Source organism: Schistocerca gregaria, chromosome 5 (genome assembly GCF_023897955.1).
Source record: "Schistocerca gregaria isolate iqSchGreg1 chromosome 5, iqSchGreg1.2, whole genome shotgun sequence".
In the NCBI taxonomy this organism is placed as follows: Eukaryota; Metazoa; Arthropoda; class Insecta; order Orthoptera; family Acrididae; genus Schistocerca; species Schistocerca gregaria.
The window spans coordinates 11253578-11275829 of NC_064924.1; the positions used below are offsets into that span (position 1 = coordinate 11253578).

The window sequence follows — 22252 nt, forward strand, 5'->3', positions numbered from 1 at the left end:
GCTTCTACATGTTCCCTAAAATCCACAAACCCAAAATCGTGGATGGCCCATTGTGGCTAGTTATTGTGCCTAGACTGAAAGAATTTTGGCGCTCACTGACAAGGACCTCCAACCAGTTGCCTGTAATCTAGCCTCACATGTCAAAAACACCAACCACTTCCTTCACCAACTCACCACCATCCCTACCTCTTTACATCCAGGATCTCTGTCACTGTTGATGCCACCTCTCTGTACACCAACATCCAACATGCCTGTGGTCTTGCTCCTATTGAACTCTACCTTTCCCAACATCCTTCAGACTCCAAATCCACTACCTCATTCCTCATACTTACTAACTTTATACTAAGCCACAGCTACTCATTTGAAGGGAAGGTATATAAACAAATCCCCAGCAAAGCCATGCCAACCATTTTATGGGCCATCTAGAGGAGACCTTCCTAGCTTTCCAAAATACCAAACCCCTAGCCTGAATCAATGTCATTGATGATATCTTCATGATCTGGACTCAAGGGCCAGGCACCCTATCTTGGTTCCGTCACAGCCTCAACACCTCTCCCATCCACTTCTGTGGTCCTCCTCAGGCCAGCCCAGATGTTGACCTCCTCCACTCTGATGGCTCCATCTGCACCTCTGTCCACATTTAACCAACCAGCCACCAACAGTACCTGTATTTTGACAGCAGTCATCCCTTTTACACAAAAAAATCCCTCCTATACAGCCTGACCACTCAGGGACAGCTTATCTGCAGGGTGAAGACCTTCCTTACTCTGTATTCTGAGAGGCTCATCAAGGCCTGCACAGACAGGCACTGTCCTGCATACCTAGTCCACAAACAGACCTCCCATGTCATTTTCCCTCACACTCCCAATCCTCCAACCACCCCCAAGAACCAACCACAAAGGAGTGTTCCCTTCATCACCCAGTACCAACCCAGACTATAACAACTGAACCACATCCAACACCAAAGATACTTCCCACCCCTCCTATAGTGGTGTTCCATTTCCCACCCAACCTCCACAACATTCTAGTCCATCCCTATGCCACTCCCAATCCCAACCCCTTGCCACAAGGATAACATTCATGTGGAAGACCCAAATGCTAAACTTCCCCAATCCACCCACCCATCATTTACTATTCCAGTCCTATTACAGGTTTATCCAATCCCATCGGGAGTGGGGCACCTGTGAAAGCAGTCAAGTCATGTACCAGCTCTGCTGCAATCATTACACAGCTTTTTATATTGGTATGACTACCAACCAGCTGTCCACCAGGATGAATGGCTACCGCCAAACTGTGCTCAAGACCAATGTAGACTACCCTATGGTACAACATGCAGTTAAACATAACATACTTGATTTCAATGGCTGTTTCACTACCTGAGCGATCTGGATCCTTTCCTCCACCACCAGATTTTCTCAACTGCACAGATGAGGGTTATCTTTAAAACACTTTCTCCTTTCCCGTAATTATCCCGGACCCAACCTATGGTAACATATTTTTCCCACACCTTCCAGTCAACAGTTTCCACCCTCTCTATCACATCATCGCTTCCCCACCTCTCACTTTATTTGCAGACCTCTGCCAACAAATCCACCCATCTTTCCCCACACCTCTCCTTTTTGATCCTTTTTTGTTCATCTCTCTGCACCACAACCACCTGATGCTGCACCTGTTGGCAGTCTGGTCCCAGCACAGTCCACGGACAGCATTCGTCTCCCTCCCCACCTATACACTAGTATCCTTTCCCCTTCCTTGTCGCCTCCCGATTGCTACTTGCCTCCCACATGATAGCAGCATTCGAGCATGACATGTTGGAGTTGGTGGTCATGTGTGCATGAGGTGAGCTTGTTTGTGTGTCTGAATGGCGTGTGTCTCTCTCTTTTACTGATGAAGGCTGTTTCTGAAAGCTTTTTGTAAGTGTCTTTTAATTGTGCCTGTCTGTAACTTGATGTGTCTTCTTTATGGTAAGTAGCAATCTGTTTTTTCGTACATTGTTGTTATTCTTACCTGGAGTTTCCATTGTTGGATTTTAGTTTTGTATAATCAATTCCTTTCATACTGTTCTTGTTATGCTCACCAACTTTCACCATATGAAAATATCAATCACCTACATGTTTTTCTTGTTCTCTCCATACTATTGGAATCCTGAATGGGATTTCCTCAAACATGCAATGCATGTGTGTCAAACAGATTGTGGCACAAAAGTTTTGTCCTGGTCTCCTAATCTTAACCCTTTAACTGCTCTGGATGTGTTAACGTGCACGTGTTTGTACCTGTCCCTGTGTGCTCTGAACATGTTTACACGCGCGACCAGTCCTTCTGCCTGGAATTCTGCAGGAGTCTGTGCGTAGAAATGTTCAGAGTACCATGTAGAAGGACTGGTGGCGCGTGTAAATACTTTCAGAACACACAGGGACAGGTATAAAGACGTGCGTGTTGACATATCCAGAGCAGTTAAAGGGTTAAACCGAAATAAGGTAGGTATATTTTTTGACAAATTTGGTTATGTTGTTCTTCTGATTTTGAGAGACAGAGAGCTGCAGATGTGACAAAACGCATCAGGGCCTTACATACATGACCTTCTTGATGATGTCACCATTATTAGACTGATACGACATAACATGGTAATGTTGACTCACAAATTTCATTTCAAATTTATACTCAAATGACTGTGATGCTTGTGTGTGCCTCTAAACAACTCAAGAAGTATCACTCTTTTCACAGTTGACCATGTTGAATCACTTTAAAATTTATTGCAGTATATATAACGAGGAAAATTTAAAAATAGGAAACATGAGGAATTATCTAAAACCTGTGAGTGTTAGAAGAAAACAGATTACATTTTTGTAAAAAGCATTAAAAAGCCACTATAATTGACCAGATTTCATGTAAAGTGCTGAAACATCACACTCCTGTATCATAGTTCCTTGACTTTAGGCTGAATTAAACCTAGATTAAGTATTTTGCATCAGTACTTAGAGCCATATTTTTGGATCATACAACAAAAGAGTCGTTTTTGTAAACAATATGTGTATATGCAATTTCTTTCTTAACTTGTAACTTTTCCCCCCTAAATTACAGACTTGTACCTCTCCTTATTAGTCAAATAACTTGTTATAATATCCGTAATCAAACATTACTAAATTGTAATTATTGTAACGATACTGTTCTCAAATGCTGCCTCTTATTTATTGTCATGTTCCAAGTACATTCTTAAGAGAAAAAAAGAAAAAGAAAAAAAAAACCTATCACCAAGGAATTATCCAAATTGGACGGAAATCGGTAGATGTGATATAATGTTCCTGTACAGACAAACAAATGATTACAATATGAGAAAAGTTGAATGATTTATTCAAAGAAAGAGCTTCACAAATTAAGTGAGTCAGTAATGTGTTTGTCCATATCTGTTGCTTATGCGGGCAGGTATTCAATATAGCATTGATTGCTAGAGTTGTTGCATGTCTTCCTGAGGGGTATTTCTGTCCAATTGGCATGTTAGGTCATCAAAATTCCAAGATGATTGAAATGTCCTGGCCATAATGCTCCAAATGTTCTCAACTGGGGAGGGATCCGGTGACCTGGCTGGTCAAAGTAAGGTTTGGCAAACACAAAAACAAACAGTAGAAACTCACATGGTTGTGGGTGGGCATTATTTTACTGAAATGTAAGACCAGGATCGCTTGTTATGAGGGCCAACAAAACGAGGTGTTGAGTATTTTCATTGTTCCACTCTACTGTAAAGGTACTGTGGTTGACACCCATAGGGGTGTGCTGTAAAAAGAAATGGCATCCCAGACCATCATCCCTGGTTGTTGGGCCTTATGGCAAATGAAAGTGAGATCAATATTGTTGTCTGTGGCCTGGCTTCTCATTGAATGGAATAGAATTTTCTTCAGTAATGAGTCCCACTTCAAATTGAGTCCCAATGACCAGCAAGGACATGTCTGGAGACATCCGGGACAGCAGTGGTATACCAGCCTGACTGTCTCCTGCCATATGGGCTGACAACTAGGAGTGATGATTGTTTTAGAGTGTATTTTGTAAATGAGTAAGGGATAAAAAGACTATCTGGTTCTCTAGAAGTCTGGCTTAAAGATTCAAAGAGGGGGGAGGGAGGGGGGGAGTGGCCAATTGATTACATGAAAGACTCAAGCATTCCTTATCTTTACATGTCAGTTTTAACTTGGTAGTTACAGAGATAAAACACAAGATACAATTCCTGTTTCTCTGTTTCCATTCTGCTGTCCTTCCACATAGGTAGTAACATGCTTTTTCCAGTCCATATTGCATCCATCTAAAAGGACAAAGAAAAATTGTGTGTATGATAGTTATTCAGTAATGCATATCATTGTTTGTCTGACAGTACAGATGATTGTGTCTGTACTTACTTGCATTACAGGTCACACATCAAAGCTGCATAATTCCAGTGTTCTTTCACTACCTGATGAAAGCAAAAGTTCCACTTCTGAAACCCTCTACTGTCAGCTGAGAGTTGATTCTCTGGGTACAGCATCTCCTGAAATAGGGAATCCAATTGTTTTCAGCGAAAATGACATTTTGTCATTTGCTGTTGATCAGGCATCTCTCAACATGTCGACAACTACAAAGGTATGTTACTAGACATAGACTTTTCTTTATTTGTAATAAAAATAGGGTCAGATATTGATCCAGAATGTTGATGTGTTTGTGTGGCATCTGTGACTGCAAGTTCCACTATTACTCTCATGCTCAAAATGTCCATTTAATAAGCTTCTTCCCCCAGGCTGTGCTGTTAATACTGTGTAACTTCTTTCTCTCTATTCTCATTTTTAAAATTAGCCATGTCAGTCTACAGCATGGCAATTATTGAACTATACGAAAAAAATGTAAATTAGCTACAAACTATGGTGTACACACACTTTATTCATAATGTAGACATCACTACAGATATTCAGATTTAGATTACGTCTTGTTCGATATGCCTACCATAATTGGCGATGATGTGGTGCAGATGAATAGTGAAATTCTGCATAACCCTCTGGAGTGTTAAAACATCAGTGCTTTCAATGATCTCCTGAATGGTTGTTTTCAGCTCAGCAATGATTTTTGGATTACTGCTGTACACCATGTTTTTAATACAGCCCCACAAAAAGGAGTCACATGTGTTCAGATCCAGAGAATATGGTGGCCAATCGAGGCCCATGCCAGTGGCCTGTGGGTACTGCAGAGCCAGCATGCAGACCCAAAAGTGCTCCTCCAGGACATCAAACACTCTCCTGCTTTGATGCGGTTGAGCATCTTGTCGAAATCAGGATGCCATCTCTCAGTCCCCCAAATGTGCCTATTTAGATTATTGACAAACCCATCCAAATGAAAGTGGGCTTTATCGATAAACCAAACCATGTATGTGCATACTAATTCCCATTATGCCCTGCGTTCCATGGTACAGTTTGAATGTTGTATTGCAAACCATTCAGATGTTATGATGATTTTATTTCATATAGTTCAATAATTGTCAGCCTGTATGTTCATACTATGTTTGTCCTGTATTTCTCTTTCATTCCTGGCCAGCCTGCTCTGTTTCTACCTTTGTCTCTGAGTTAATTCTTTTCTTATCTTTCTGCTACTTAATTGTATTGAGCCATGTTTGAAAACCAGCTAACTGATTGCACTCTGCTGTCTTCTTTCGCAGCAGCTCTCTAAATATTCTACATTTTCAGTTTCCGTTATGTTCCAGCACTTCTTGTTATGTATACTTGAAGGGCGTACTGTGGCATTATTAAGGCACACGTACTACCAGTTTTATATTAAATGAGAAAAGTTTCAGGTGTCCCAGTCTGCAATGACTATGTTTGGACTTGGGGAAACTTTGAGCAGGTCTTCCTGGATTGTTTCTTTACTGTTTAATGAAGGGTAAACCACTTGTTGTGGTTTCCTCTATCTTGTTTCTTACTACAAGCTCAGGACATCTTTCATTGTGACACTGAGACATAACCTCCATTACAAGTGACTGTAGAGCTGCTTGAAATAAATTCCCATGCTTGACACCTGTTGTTAATCTTCTCTGAGATCTTTCCCATGCATTTGCCAGGCCATTACTATGATAGCTACTTAGAGATGTGATTCTAAGATTTGGGGATGATAAGAAGCCTCTGTCCATCAGTTGGGAAATTATGTTGTCATGTATGTAATTTCAAACTCTGAGAAACATTTCTTTAGCATTTGAAAAGACATGTCCTAACGTGTTGTAGTAGATACAGTGACAACATCAGATCCAGCTCTGGCCTTGCCCTGAGTAGAAGTGAAACTCCTACAGAACTCGGTAGTGGCTCATTAACAGAATGAAGTTAGCTAGTGGTGTGGATGACTTGAACAGAGTGCTATGCCTTGATCTGGGCAGTATCTCATTTGCTGATTGGAGGATTTCATTCCTCACCACAGCATTAATATCACATGAAATAGGGTCACTTTGGCATTTTCAGAGGAGTGGTGACCTTGATATCTTAGGAAAACAGAATTCCCAGGCTTGGTCAAATTTTATTTCATGGGAACACTTATCCATCATCAGATCTCTAAGAGGGAGATAAAAATAAATAATTTTGGAATTTGTGAAACACAAATATGAACCTGTTACACAGAAATCAAAAAACAAACTTATTACATTAAAAGGCTGTGATACAGGATACATAATTGTTTATCGAAATGGCTAACAATGTGCATATTACTTAAAGAATAATAAGTAAAGGTTACAAATAATCACATTAGTTTTGCTGGTGTAAGGGGTAGCCAGTTATGGATAACAGTTAGTTTGGTAAAAAGATGTAAGAAAACATAGTACAATGATAAACTTTAAACAAAACAGAGTTTCAGTTAAGTACTTGTAAAACCAAACATTTGTAAATGTAGTAGCAGTAGAGTAAAATATGCCTGAATGTACAAAGGATGAAAACCAAAACATGTACATATAGTTAAGATAAGGTAGCTGCTCAAGATGATATCAGCAGCCTAGGTAACCCATCTAGGTGCAGTAGACATAGAATGGGCATAGTGTGGACAATCATTTTTCGATGTATAGGGCTCGCCACATTGTAGTGGTGGGCTATGCAGATTGTGGCGGAGGCAGCGAGCAGCTCATAGATTGAGGGTGGAGGCTTGTAGGAACCAAACTGTGGCTTTATTACCATCACAATATACTAAGCTTTAAAGTGCCTAATTTAGAGCCATGATTAACACTTTGGCTGCCATGTGTATCCAACTGATAAACAAGGTGACTTCACTGGCAAGCCACTTGTATCAAATTGATACACACATTCCAGGCCCATATGTGTAAATCATATAAACAGCCACAATGATTTTAAATGGACATATAGTATCCCTGGCCTCCTGGAGAGGCAATGCAGTTTTGGTTCCAAATTTTATTGCCGGATAGTGTGACAGTCAGCTCTTGTAGATTGCTTTGCATTTACGACACCTGGTTACACTTGCAATAACTCATGTTGCATTGTTGCTAGAGGTTATTTGTGTTGGAAGTTGTGTTTCTTTGAAGATTTGAGCTTGTTTTCTTCTGAGTTAGTTTTGTTGTGAGTTTGTGACAGTGTCTGGCATGGAGTCAACTACAGGTTGGTTGGACAAGAAAAGCGAATTAAGTGAGAGTGAGGCCAGTTCGTTAGGTGACATATTTGATAGCGATGATCCTGAATACTCACTTGAGAATTATGGTTGTTATTCCAACAATTCCAATGCAGGTGGGTTTTAAAAAGAACAACTTTGGGAAATCAGCAACTGTGCCTCAAAGCGACATCTCCGAAGTTACTTGGCCTGATGTTACTGGAAATATGAGTGATTTTTACCATGACCTGTAATGAGAGAGTTTCTGGTCATGTGTAGACAAAAATGACTGGAAGATGCAATAAACATGATTTTTAGCGATTGTTTTTTGATGACCAGGTTTTGGACATGATTGTCACCGAAATGAATTTTTACGCCGAGCAGTGAAATGGTGACAGTACTGTCAGTGAAAAATATATGGAACACAGCAGAGTGCAGCAATGAGTAGACAAAAATAACAAAGAAATCCTGTGTTTTGTGGATTTGGTATTTGGATTGGTTTGGATTGAAAATCTACTCTCCAGAAACATGTTCAAAGAATATATTGTACAAAAATGAAGTAAGTAAAGCTTTAACCCATAACAGTTTTGACACTTTTGATGATGCTACACTTTTCAGACTGTACAAAATTTCACCATTAGTTGATCTACTAAGCGATAAATTTCACAAAGTGTATTGTTATGATGAGAATATATGCATTGATGAAACTGTGGTGCTGTTTAGAGAAAGGATGGGATTTGGCCAGTATGTTCCAGGGAAATGTCATAAAATATTCTCAGGCTATTCAGTCTGTGTGTTCATGGAGGTATACCTGGTATGGGGAAGTGTATGCTGGAAAGGAGACTGCCCACACGGACCATAACGTCCTCTGGTATAGAGATGGAGTTGATGGGTCCATTATTGAATGCTGGACACACTTTGTACCTCAAAAATTACTATACAAGCATTGTCTTAGTCCATAAGTTGAATGAACATTCATCTCACACCATTGGTACATTGACGAATAACAGGAAGTACAATCCAATGACCATAGTGAGAGGAAAGGTCAAGAAAGGTGGAATGTTATGTGTTAGAGTGACACAAATGTTGTTATAGGAAATGATTAGTAAAGATGTTCCAGAGTGGTAGCAACCAACTAAAGAAAAGCAACTACAAAATCATATACAATTCTGAAATATAATTACACAAAATTCCTCAAAGATGTGTCAGATAAAATAGCATCTGATGCCTCCAATTAACAAAAAGGAGTAAAGTGGTTCCACAAGACTGCGTGTGGGCTCCTCATGTTTATAACAGTTGTCAATGCTCATGCTCTCTACAAGCAGGTAATTGACAAAAATGTGAATGTAGCTCAATTAAAAGAGAAAGTTGCACTTGTATTGATGAATATTGGAAACCCAAAATATGTACCAGGATCACCAGGAACATCAAGTTCAGGGAATCATGTCTTGCGAGAAACTTGCAGCTAGAGAAACAGGTGTATATCATGTTGCTGATGATACTCTCACAAATTTGGATGAAGTGAAGCTATGAAGAAATCAAAGCAGGTCATCTCAAACTGTAAGGGTTGCCCAAATAAAGTGACTGTTTTGTTTCATTATTCACACATCTAAAGCGAAGCGTACAAAATAACTAATTATTTCAGATATGTTGTTAATCTGTTGTGAATTCATACATAATGTACTGAAAGAAATCGAAATTATCATAATCTAAGAAACAGCTCTGAATAACACCCAGTTATGTTCAGGAGTTAATAATTCTTTTAACATTTACTTATCTCCCCCCCCCCCCTCCTCTCTCTCTCTCTCTCTCTCTCTCTCTCTCTCTCTCTCTCTCTCTCTCTCTCTCTCTCTCTCTCTCTCTCATTTTTTTTAAATCATGTAAGTGCTGATTGTGTAAAGCAGTTGATGTAAGGTCAGTCAGCACAGGTTAAACTGAACTTGGAAAATTAACTTTGATGCACAGACGTTAACCTCAGTTATGTTGCTGTGAATTAGGGTCGTTTTGTGGCTAAATTTCCACTGTAATTGCCAGTTTACAACCTACAAACAGCACTTTCGTTTTGTGTGGATACAAACTGAAAAGTTGTAAATAATAAATAACATGTTATTAATGCTGTACAAAGAATCCCAAAAGTTAAGGAGTGGAAGTTGAAAGAAGAAGAAAATAAGAAAAGTTTCTAAAATCTAGTAGCACAAAAATTGCCAGAAACTGAAAGGGGTAGTGTAGAGGAAGAATTGAACCTATTTAAAACATAAATAGTTAACATTCCTGTGCAGATATGTGGCAGAACAAAGGTTAAAGTCAAAGGCAAAGAAACTAGTTGCTGGAAAGAAGAAATCAGAACCAGGGGCTGGTGTCAAAGATGAACACAAGGTGACAACTTTGGAGAAGGAATACCAACAAAAGAAACTCCAAGCAAAGAGAATTGTGAAGGAAGAAAAGGAGAAAAGTTGGGAAATATTCACCCAGAAACTAGAACAGGATAAGAAAGGGAACCAAAAACTGCTATATGGGTTATTGAAATGTAAAAGATCTGATAGAGAAGACATAAAAGTGATTGAAGCAGAGGATGGGGATATTATCAGGGACATGGAAGGTATCAGAGAAGATATGAAGAATTGTTTTGAAATCTTACTGAATGGGGAAGGTGCTCAAAAAAGTGACACCAAAGTCATTGAGTCAGAGGAGGAGTAGGATTTGGTTAGAAACTGAGCATTCCCTGAAACAGATGAAAAGTGGTAAGGCAGTTGGAGTAGATGAGCTGACAGTGGATATGGTTAAAGCTGCAAGAATCCATTGAATACAGTGGTTACACTGGTTACTGGGGGTGATGCAGAAGGAAAACAAAGTGCTGGATGAATGGAAAAAAGGAATTATAATACCATTCATTGTTCAAGAAAGGTACTAGAAGGAAATGCACCAACTACCGAGGAATCACACTATTATCACACTGCCTTAAGATAATTGAAAAGGTCATAAAAAAAAGATAAAAGAAAATTCTAGAACACCAGTTAGAGGAACAACAGCATGGGTTCAGAAGTAATAGGGGACCAATAGATCTCATTTTCTCCTTCCATCAGTTAATGGAGAAGAATTTGTGGATTTGGAAAGAGCATATGTTAGTGTACCAAGGGATAAAATATGGGAATGCTTGAGAAAACATAATGTTCCCCATTCATTAATTAAAAAAGTCCAGATGCTGTACGATGGTTGTGAGAGCAGTGTACAAGTAGAAGGTGGAAGATTAAAAATGGTTTAAGACAAAGAGAGGTATTCGGCAAGGCATTTCGCTCTCCCGTTTACTCTTCATTACACTTATGGACACAATCATGAAAGAAATCAAGGAAGAAGGAAACGAAGATCTCAGTGCTTTTGTTCTTGCTGATGACATCATCGGCATTTGGGGAGAGAGGGAAATGGAGGTTCAGAGGAGACTGGATTACTGGAACACAAAATTGAAAGAATTATAGTTAGCTGTGAGTAGGTACAAGACAGTGGCAATGAAGATGAGCAGGACACCCACACATTGCAACATCGTACTGGAGGAGGAGAAGGTTGAATGTGTGAAAAGCTTCAAATATCTGAGTAACATCATATCACTCAATGGAAGTACCAAACAAGACGTCTTAAACAGAATAACAAAAGGATCTAGCTTCTTCCACCAAATACGAAATTTAATCTGGGACATGGAAGTCCCTCAAAGAGTCTAACAGACCATGTATAAAACTTATCTCCTGCCAATCAGTCTAGAGGCCTGCGTCATAAATAAGAGAGAAGAGAGTCAAATACAAGCATGTGAAATGAAGTTCCTTAGGTCAGCTCTACAAAAAATTAGGAGAGACAGAGTCAGGAATGATTATGTAAGGAGAGAGCTGCAGGTGACATTGACTACAGAGTAGATGATGAGTGCTTTGAGATTGAAGTGGTTCTGTCATATGAAGCGAATGCACCCAACTTGAACTCCTCGCAAGTATTTGGAGATGGAGACACCAGAAAGAAGACCAGTTGGGCAGCTTAGAAAGAGATGGACAGACAAGGTTAAGGAAGATCTCAAGAGGAGAGGAGTAACATGGGATGTAGTGGAGAGGGAAAAGCTATACCAGGACAGAAACCAACGGAGGCATATAGTTTACAAAATTCCTATCCGGCTCTCTGGAATAAAATCCTGATGATAATGATGATGATTGTTTTTAATGCAAAAAATTATGTGTTAAGTGCGTGAATATGCCACTCACACACTGCTAAAGCTAAAAATATTTTTTTTTTTATGTGGGAGTTGAAGGTGAAGTAAAAGATTGACTATATAAGTGATGAGTACAGTTAATAACTGATCTCACAACAATTCTTAGAGAGAACTCTTTATTCATTTGATTAGTTTAAACACATTTCATTGACATGTAGTGGTAAAGTGAGGAAGGGACATTTGAAATATTTGTAGTAAACAGATAAGTATATGGAGTTCAACTTCAACCAATAATGATCGAACGTCTCATACAGATAAGCAAGCATTCTAGGTTTGAATATGTGTCACTATACAATTCATATAAAATTTTTTAACTATAGAACACATGCTTAAACCCATGTGACAACTTCACATGTGATGATGAACTGGAACAGTGGTAAACACATGTAAGGAAATTATCGTCCAAGTGAAGACTGTTTCAGATGCTCAGTATTTGCATACTACAGTACTGCATGGACCATTATGACCTCAGTGAGCTCAATCCCAGGTGTGTTCTAAAAATATTTTTTCCAGTTTCCACTTCTTTTGCCTTTGGCAATGTTTGTTAATGTGCGAAGTACATAGTTGTTTTCGGTTTAGAACTTACAGAATTTAAATAAATCAATCAGCAGTTATTATAACCAAGGCATTTACCTTCCAGAATATAGCTGTAGGCATCTTGGATGAGGTCCTGAAATGGATGACGCTTTAGTTGTTAGGAGAAGAGGTTTTGAAGAATTTCCCGTACCTACAGGCCTCTTTACCTTCTGACAACACAGAACAATTCATTGACATATTTAATAGCATTTCATGATGTTCAGTTTGCTTAACTTGAAAAAACTAAGCTATTAATTGATTAATTATCACTTATGAAGATAGCAATAAATTGCTGAAACCAGTATTGTGAATACTGTCATAATTAGGTGATATTAATGCAATAATTACTATATTTCAAGTTTCTACATAGTTAATAAAATTTTCAATCCTTGAATGTTAATAATCAGATAAATTAGAGAAGTAGTGACTGTTGAAGTGTGTACATATTTATTTATTTTTGAATTGGCAGGAATCTCAGTTTCTTGTTTTAAGTTAGACAGAAGGTTGTTGAATATCTTCCCATCAGAATACATGATTCCATTCTTGAATCATAGACAAGCAGGTAAAGTCTATATAAAAATTATTTCGTGTCTTGTGATTGTATAAATCACAGTTGAGCTGAAGGTGATTGTTATTGCCACCAACAAAAACCATGTAGGAGTAAATGTTTTGGGGCAAGTGACTATAAGAATTCCAAGGCCCTGATAAAGGCCTCTGAAAGATGTATAGTTATCCACTTTATGCCATATTCTCATTGCTAATTTCTGCTGAATAAACACTTCATTTTCTTTAGGTGCGTTGCCTGTAGCTTGCTACTATTTTGCAGTGGCAATTGCTTATGTAATTACTCTTGTTAACAGTTTTTTTTGTAGTTGAAAAATCAAAATCTATTCTCTTTGTACATGAAGTTACAAGCAAGTCTTAAGATGTCAGGCTGATTGCGCAAAGTTCAAATTGTGTGTAACTTTCATTTGTTACGTCCAACGGCACACCATCCATTATGTACAAAATCTTCTTTTTCTTATAGATGTATTCATTTTTAATTCAGATATCCCAGTATTGTTATTTCTTCTTAAGTTCAACCAAACATTTTCATTCTGTAGAGGGTTTGGAGGATGACAGGTTGGTGTGAATGAGAAGCCATTTCAAGGCAGTACAATCCCTTTGTAACTCCAACAGTTTGTACAACATGGTTGAGCCCACACCTGGCAGTGCCCGAATGTGGGCCTCGATGCACAGAACCTGCAGCAAAGTGTTACGGTAGGCCATGGACAGCTGATAATCTCAGTGCAGCCCAGTCATGGCACAATGTCATTTACTGTGTTCAGGGCGGCTGGCCAGTTGCAACTGGTGCTGGTAGTTGGCTCAACAGTTAGAAGGCTGCCAGTTTGACTGAAGGCCCCCTGGCAGGCAGTAACTTCCATTCCCCCTTTGGAAGGTAATTGAGGCAGGGATTTTGGGCACCCTAAAACAGTTGGACTCGTTCCACATGCACTGTAGTGTTTTGAGCCCATAGTTCTTGCTTTATATTGACCAGAGGGTTATTTAAATTACCTGGTAATGCTCCTGGTATCAGGGACTGATGACCTATTAGTTTGATTCCTTTAAACATTCAACCAACCAGCCAACCAACTCCTGGTATCACATGATAAATTTCTCTTTGTGTTTGCCTTCAGAACATAGGCGTTGCTCAATGTCTTTGCAAAATTATGCACTCCTTATACGTCTTCCCCAGGACGTTTCTGACCATTATGTTGTTGTTGTGGTCTTCAGTCCTGAGACTGGTTTGATGCAGCCCTCCATGCTACTCTATCCTGTGCAAGCTTCTTCATCTCACAGTACCTCCTGCAACCTACATCCTTTTGAATCTGCTTAGTGTACTGATCTCTTGGTCTCCCTCTACGATTTTTACCCTCCACACTGCCCTCCAATACTAATTCGGTGATCCCTTGATGCCTCAGAACATGTCCTACCAACTGATCCCTTCTTCTAGTCAAGTTGTGCCACAAACTTCTCTTCTCCCCAATCCTATTCAATACCTCCTCATTAGTTATGTGATCTACCCATCTAATTTTCAGCATTATTCTGTAGCACCACATTTCGAAAGCTTCTATTCTCTTCTTGTTCGAACTAGTTAGCATCCATGTTTCACTTCCATACATGGCCACACTCCATACAAATACTTTCAGAAATGACTTCCTGACACTTAAATATATATTTGATGTTAACAAATTTCTCTTCTTCAGAAACGCTTTCCTTGCCATTTCCAGTCTACATTTTATATATCTACCATCATCAGTTATTTTGCTCCCCAAATAGCAAAACTCCTTTACTACTTTAAGTGTCTCATTTCCTAATCTAACCTTATTCCCTCAGCATCACCCAACTTAATTCGACTACATTCCATTATCCTCGTTTTGCTTCTGTTGATGTTCATCTTATATCCTCCTTTCAAGACACTATCCATGCGTTCAACTGCTCTTCCAAGTCCTTTGCTGTCTCTGAGAGAATTACAATGTCATCGGCAAACCTCAAAGTTTTTATTACTTCTCCATGGATTTTAATACCTACACCAAATTTTTCTTTTGTTTCTTTCACTGCTTGCTCAATATAAATATTGAATAACATCATGGATAGGCTACAACCCTGTCTCACTCCCTTCCCAACCACTGCTTTGCTCTGCTTCCCTTTCATGCCCCTCGACTCTTATAACTGCCATCTGGTTTCTGTACAAATTGAAAGTAGCCTTTCGTTCCCTGTATTTTACCACTGCCACCTTCAGAATTTGAGAGTATTCCACTCAACATTGTCAAACGCTTTCTCTAAGTCTACAAATGCTAGAAACGTAGGTTTGCCTTTCCTTAATCTAGCTTCTAAGATAAGTCGTAGGGTCCGTATTGCCTCAAGTGTTCCAATATTTCTACGGAATCCAAACTGATCTTCCCCGAGGTCGGCTTCTACCAGTCTGTGACTTATTAAACTGATAGATCAGTAATTTTCACATCTGTCAAAACTTGCTTTCTTTGGGATTGGAATTATTATATTATTCTAGTCAAGTATTTCTGTCTCATACATCTTGCTCACCAGATGGTAGTTTTTTGTCAGGACTGGTTCTCCCAAGGCTGTCAGTAGTTCTAATGGAATGTTGTCTACTCCCGGGGCCTTGTTTCAACTTAGGCCTTTCAGTGCTTTGTCAAACTCTTCACGCAGTATCATCTCTCCCATTTCATCTTCATCTAGATCCTCTTCCATTTCCATAATATTGTCCTCAAGAACATCACCCCTGTATTGACCCTCTATATATTCCTTCCACCTTTCTGCTTTCCCTTCTTTGCTTAGAACTGGGTTTCCATCTGAGCTCTTGATATTTATACAAGTGGTTCTCCTTTCTCCAAAGGTAGCTTTAATTTTCCTGTAGACAGTATCCATCTTACCCCTCATGAGATAAGCCTCTACATCCTTACATTTGTCCTCTAGCCATCCCTGCTTAGCCAATTTGCACTTCCTGTCGATCTCATTTTTGAGACGTTTATATTCCTTTTTGCCTGCTTCATTTACTGCATTTTTATATTTTCTCCTTTCATCAATTAAATTCAATATATCTTCTGTTACCCAAGGATTTCTACTAGCCCTTGTCTTTTTACCTACTTGATCCTCTGCTGCCTTCACTACTTCATCCCTCAAAGCTACCCATTCTTTTTCTACTGTATTTCTTTCCCCCATTCCTGTCAATTGTTCCATTATGCTCTCCCTGAAACTCTGTACAACCTCTGGTTCTTTCAGTTTCTCCAGGTCCCATCTCCTTAAATTCCCACCTTTTTGCAGTTTCTTCAGTTTTAATCTACAGTTCATAACCAATAGATTGTGGTCAGCGTCCACATCTGCCCCTGGCAATGTCTTACAATTTAAAACCTGGTTCCTAAATCTCTGTCTTACCATTAAATAATCTATCTGATACCTTTTAGTATCTCCAGGCTTCTTCCATGTATACAACCTTCTTTCATGATTCTTGAACCAAGTGTTAGCTATGATTAAGTTATGCTCTGCACAAAATTCTACCAGGTGCCTTCCTCTTTCATTTCTTACCCCGAATCCATATTCCCCAACTACGTTTCCCTCTCTCCCTTTTCCTACTACCGAATTCCAGTCACCCATGACTATTAAATTTTAATCTCCCTTCACTATCTGAATAATTTCTTTGATTTCATCATACATTTCTTCAATTTCTTTGTCATCTGCAGAGCTAGTTGGCATATAAACTTGTACTACTGTAGTAGCTGTGGGCTTCGTGTCTATTTTGGCAACAATAATGCGTTCACTATGTAGTAGCTCACCCGCACTCCTGTTTTTTTTAATTCATTATTAAACCTAAACCTACTCCTGCATTGCCCCTATTTGATTTTGTATTTATGATCCTGTATTCACCAGACCAAAAGTTTTGTTCCTCCTGCCACCGAACTTCACTAATTCCCACTATATCTAACTTTAACCTATCCATTTGCCTTTTTAAATTTTCTAACCTACCTGCCCGATTAAGGGATCTGACATTCCACACTCCGATTCATAGAACACCAGTTTTCTTCCTCCTGATAACGACGTCCTCTTGAGTAGTCCCCACACAGAGATACCATAAATGATCTAATATAGCAATAATCAAGTACTCTGGTGCACCATTCTATTATATGCTGCTATCATAAACAGTACTAGAGTGTCCCAGTTGCTATTGTCAGTATTCATATAGTATGCAGGCAGTTTGAAAAGTTCTGGGCCTTGCTCAGAGATCGCAGCACTATTCACGTGGTTTTTTCCCCCTTACATTGTTATAAGTATTAGTAGATGCCATGTAAAATTGAAAATCATTCCAGGCAGCAATTAACTGTAGGCAGTCACTTGAAGCAGATGTGGTGTGGTGGGGTGTGTTGAAAAGTGATTAAATTCTTTGTAAAAGAAAATTTAACACCAACTGAAATTGATTTTGTTGTTGTTGTGGTCATCAGTCCTGAGACTGGTTTGATGCAGCTCTCCATGCTACTCTATCCTGTGCAAGCTTCTTCATCTCCCAGTAACTACTGCAACCTACATCCTTCTGAATCTGCTTAGTGTAGTCATCTCTTGGTCTCTCTCTACGATTTTTACCCTCCACGCTGCCCTCTAATACTAAATTGGTGATCCCTTGATACCTCAGAACATGTCCTACCATCCGATCCCTTCTTCTGGTCAAGTTGTGCCACAAACTTGTCTTCTCCCCAATCCTATTCAATACTTCCTCATTAGTTATGTGATCTACCCATTTAATCTTCAGCATTATTCTGTAGCACCACATTTCGAAAGCTTCTATTCTCTTCTTGTCCAAACTATTTATTGTCCACGTTTCACTTCCATACATGGCTACACTCCACACAAATACTTTCAGAAATGACTTCCTAACGCTTAAATCTATACTCGATGTTAACAAATTTCTCTTCTTCAGAAACGCTTTCCTTGCCATTTCCAGTCTACATTTTATATCCTCTCTACTTCAACCATCATCACTTATTTTGCTCCCCAAATAGCCAAACTCCTTTACTACTTTAAGTGTCTCATTTCCTAATCTAATTCCTTCAGCATCACCCGACTTAATTCGACTACATTCCATTATCCTCGTTTTGCTTTTGTTGATGTTCATTTTATATCCTCCTTTCAAGACACTATCCATTCCATTCAACTGCTCTTCCAAGTCCTTTGCTGTCTCTGACAGAATTACGATGTCATCGGCGAACCTCAAAGTTTTTATTTTTTCTTCATGGATTTTAATACCTACTCCAAATTTTTCTTTTGTTTCCTTCACTGCTTGCTCAATATACAGATTGAATCATAAATTCATTTATGGCTTGTAAATGTGTGTGGCAGCTCTTCACCTTCAATTTTGACCATGAAGAAATGGGCGGCCAAGTTGAAATGTGGCTGTGAAAGATCCAAAAAGGATGTCCAAAAAAGTCCAAGCACAACAAAAATTGTTGATAAAGAGCATGATGTGATTATGGAAGATTAGTGTATAAAGGTGGGTGAAACTGGTAATGCTCTGCAGATATCAAAGGAGCACGTTGGTCATATCGTGCACTAGGAGCTGAACACAAGAAAACCTTTTCCAAGTGGAGTGCCACGTGTGCTTGCTGTAGATCACAGATGCATTTTCGTGAAACTTTCCAAAAAGTGCTTGACATGTTTTAAGAAAAACAGAAGTGACTTTTTTGGTTGTATGTGACAATGGATGAAACTTGGATTCACCTCTACACTCCTGAAACCAAACAGCAGTCTGTGCTGTGGATAGAAGCTAGTTCTTCTGCTCCAAAGAAACCAAGGATGGTGCCATTGGCAGAAAAGATCTTTGTGTCAGTGTTTTTGGATGAAAAAGGAATTCCTCAGATTTGCATCACTCGAATTTTCATCTATTCTGAAAACTGAAGATATTCTTTGCTGATCAGCACTTTTCATCAAGTCAAGAAGCCATTGTGACTGTGGACTGGTACTTTGCAGCACTTCTAGAGGAACACTACAGAGAGGAGATACTGGCATTGGAGTACAGCTGGATGAAATTTATTGATGTTAAAGAAGATTATGTTGAAAAATAAAGTGTCTTCGAAAACATAAGTTGTCATTTTCACTATCAGGCTTAGAACTTTTCAGACTGTCATAGTAACTCCACTTTCTCCCTATCGTTCTGTGCACCTGTTCTGTTCTCCCATTGGCTTTAAACTTTTGAATTCGTAATAGTCTACACGACATTTTATTAACCCTACAATGTACATCCACTGTACTTCCTCCTGTTCCTTGTGTTCTGCCAAGGATTCAGCTATACATAATGAATTAACTGACAAGTCTGATCCTACATACACTCAGACTAGCTTCCATGCACTTTACAGAATTTTATCCTGAGAGTCAGTTCTAAGGGATTACGCATGCAGCTTTAGTTGGCTTACCATACGTCTGGGAGGCATACGTTGTGGCATTATGGTTTTCCTGGCAGTAAAGCCTAACCAGAATGGCATCCTGTCCAGTTCTTCTGTACGCTGTTACAAGTCAATATTGGTGTGATGTTTATGTGGGAAATCCAGACCAAGTATGACATTGCAGCTTTTGCAGTCGGAGGAGCTCCTTCCACAAAAGTCTGGAAGTCTCTCTCTCCCTCCAACAAGGCAGGTTCAACATTTTCACACCGTGCATACCTTGACGAGCTAAGGGTACCAATGATCCTATATCCAATAAAAATTTATGTACCCTTCTTTCTATATAGCCAATTGCTTCAGCACATAGGTACTCTGTGCTCACATTTACTAGGAATGTTGTATTGTTGCCACACCATTTCCTTTGAATACAAGCCTACTCTGTGACCATCTTCCTTGTGCCTGCAGAGCCTCTGCAGATGTTTTCATTCAGTGTGTCCAACTCAATTCAAATAATTCCTCCGAATGTGACCAGGCCAACCATGACGATAGCACACAATTCCCATATTGACAACTGTCTTCTTTTCTCTTGCTCTGATCACTGCATCTATCTCTGATAATGCTATTGCAGTTGCTACAGGTTTTTTAGGTTTTTAGGAATTCGATCTATACCTGGCATGAAATTTCGATTGGCAAACACCACAAGAACTCATCTAGTTACCCCTGTTCTGCTTTCTGCAGGGTAGCTCTGTTAGTGTTGCCACCATCCATTAACTCATAAGTATTTGTTTTCAGTTTCATAATTTAATCAGTAAAACTTTGTGCAGACAGTGTTTTTCTCTGCCCTATACCATTATGCTGCTCAGGATTAGGGGTATTTTTTCTCCTATGCGATTCCACCAACCCCTCCTGTAGGTCTTGAAAAGACTGAGCATTGCGCAACTTCTCATGGGACATAACACATTCCCTAACAAATCTTGTCAATGTTAATTGAGTCTTACACATGCTCAAGTCAGCATAAGTAGGTCCCTGACAGTAGTACTGTTCCAGCTTTCAACTGTGAAGTGCAAATGGTTGCAGGCAAAAAGAGTAGCCATCTATAGATTTGTGACAGTACTGAGGCATTGCCATAGAGATGTTTGCACAGTCGTGTTATGCTTGTTATGCTGTTGATTCAGATAGGCATGCGTATCTGCCACCTTAACCCTCTGTGACGACTGTTAGGGATCAACTTACGCCAACTTGACTATAATAACTGCACCTCATTCGATTCCTTCAATCTTGCAGCTGTCAGTAAATTATCTATAAAAATAGAGATATCTTCCTCTAATCTGCATAAGAAATAAGTCACCAAAGATATGGTAATACTACCTTTGACAATAAGGGCCAAGTTAGTACAATGTTCCCTTCTTTTTGCCTGCAGACTCTCAAGCTTGTTATGTAATGCCGTCGGCACATAGGATGAGTTAGCTAACATTGATGTGGCACTCAACGAATGTTGTGATGTCACTTCCTGCTATCTCTCATTGAGAAGCCATTTCCTCACATAGAACATAAAATAAGTTGTGTGATAGTTTAGCAACATGCCACATAAAGTAGAATCAGGAGGAAGCAAGGACACTCTCTGCATCACAAGCAGAAAGCAGGACACCATACTTGACGTGTTCATCAGAAACCCACATTCGATGGGTTTTATGTTTTACTTTAAACCATACAAATATATGCTGTTTGTAAGCAGCCCACATTGAATATCTGGAGATGAATTGTTATTGGAACCAATTGTTGTAATAAAATGACTGGAAATTTTGTATTGGGGATTAAAGAATTTTTGTGTTACAGCTCATGTGTAATGGGAGTAAGCCATTTTAAAGCAATGACTCATTTAAGATTGATGAAAACATGACATTCTCAGTATGATTTATCACATAATTAAGAATCAATAACACAAAAAGGAGATATGTAAGGCATGTTTCAACTTAGCTTTGTATATCCTTCTTTTTTCCAAAAGGTTCTGTGAGTTTCATATGAAATTAAGATAAATAATTTCTCTAATATTTGATGTTAGGTAAATATGAATGCACACACTGTCAGAAGTGATTGTGTTTGATTTGGTGAACTTTTATAAGCTGATGTCTTTCCTAAGTGGACATGTATCTTCCAGTTTTGTCTTATTACACGTCCACTGATCGTATGTTAAAATTTAGATTTATGTACACCACAGACACAATATGACTAGCATATGGCCAGGAGAGGAAATGTTCATTTTAATAGAGCTAAGGTAGGAATTCTATGGGCACCCATTTTTGTGAACAAACTATATATTTTGCAAGCCAAATAAATTCGTCAATTGCCAATGGAGAACAGTGGGCGTGCCAAATTACCTCAACACAGCTCATGCTGTGTGCTGATGGTGCTGTGTATCGTGATGTAGGATAACCTATCTGTGTGTAGGTCAGTGTTAGCTACCTCGTTCCGTGTACCGACAGCTATTTCTAAATTATCAGCTCACATTTGAGCAAATTGAGCTGACAGATGTTGAATTATTTCCTTAGCTGAAATATTTTCAGCCGATGCCATTTCGGTTAGTGTCTATTACTACCAAAAGCAGAAATCGACAATGACCCCAGTTTAGAAGGTAGGAGAAGGAGATGACAATACAACCCCTTCCAAAAATGGAAGTCAGAACTTAATGAATTCTTCCTATCTCTGCTGCCATGTCGGTCTTTGCTGTGAGTTGCAGTCTCCACCATACCTCTTGCAGCACTTGTATAGGGTGGGGAGGTACTCTGTCGAAGGATGGTTGTTCGTGGTAAGTCAGAATCCATTCAAAGGCAATATGATATCTTTATTCTTCTAACAGTTCGTACAATGAACTTGAGTCTACATTCTGGTGACACTGGAAGGTGGATGTCAACTCGCA

General features: G+C 39.2%; 1 protein-coding gene across 1 annotated transcript in view; it reads left to right on the forward strand.

The window, feature by feature from the left end:
* Window positions 1-22252, forward strand: part of LOC126272638 (zinc finger protein 761-like) — a 355681-nt gene that overhangs the window by 71998 nt on the left and 261431 nt on the right. Inside the window, exon 4 of the mRNA XM_049975612.1 lies at window positions 4400-4608. Within this exon, the coding sequence (XP_049831569.1) occupies window positions 4400-4608 (209 nt within the window). The remainder of the gene's footprint in view (window positions 1-4399; window positions 4609-22252) is intronic.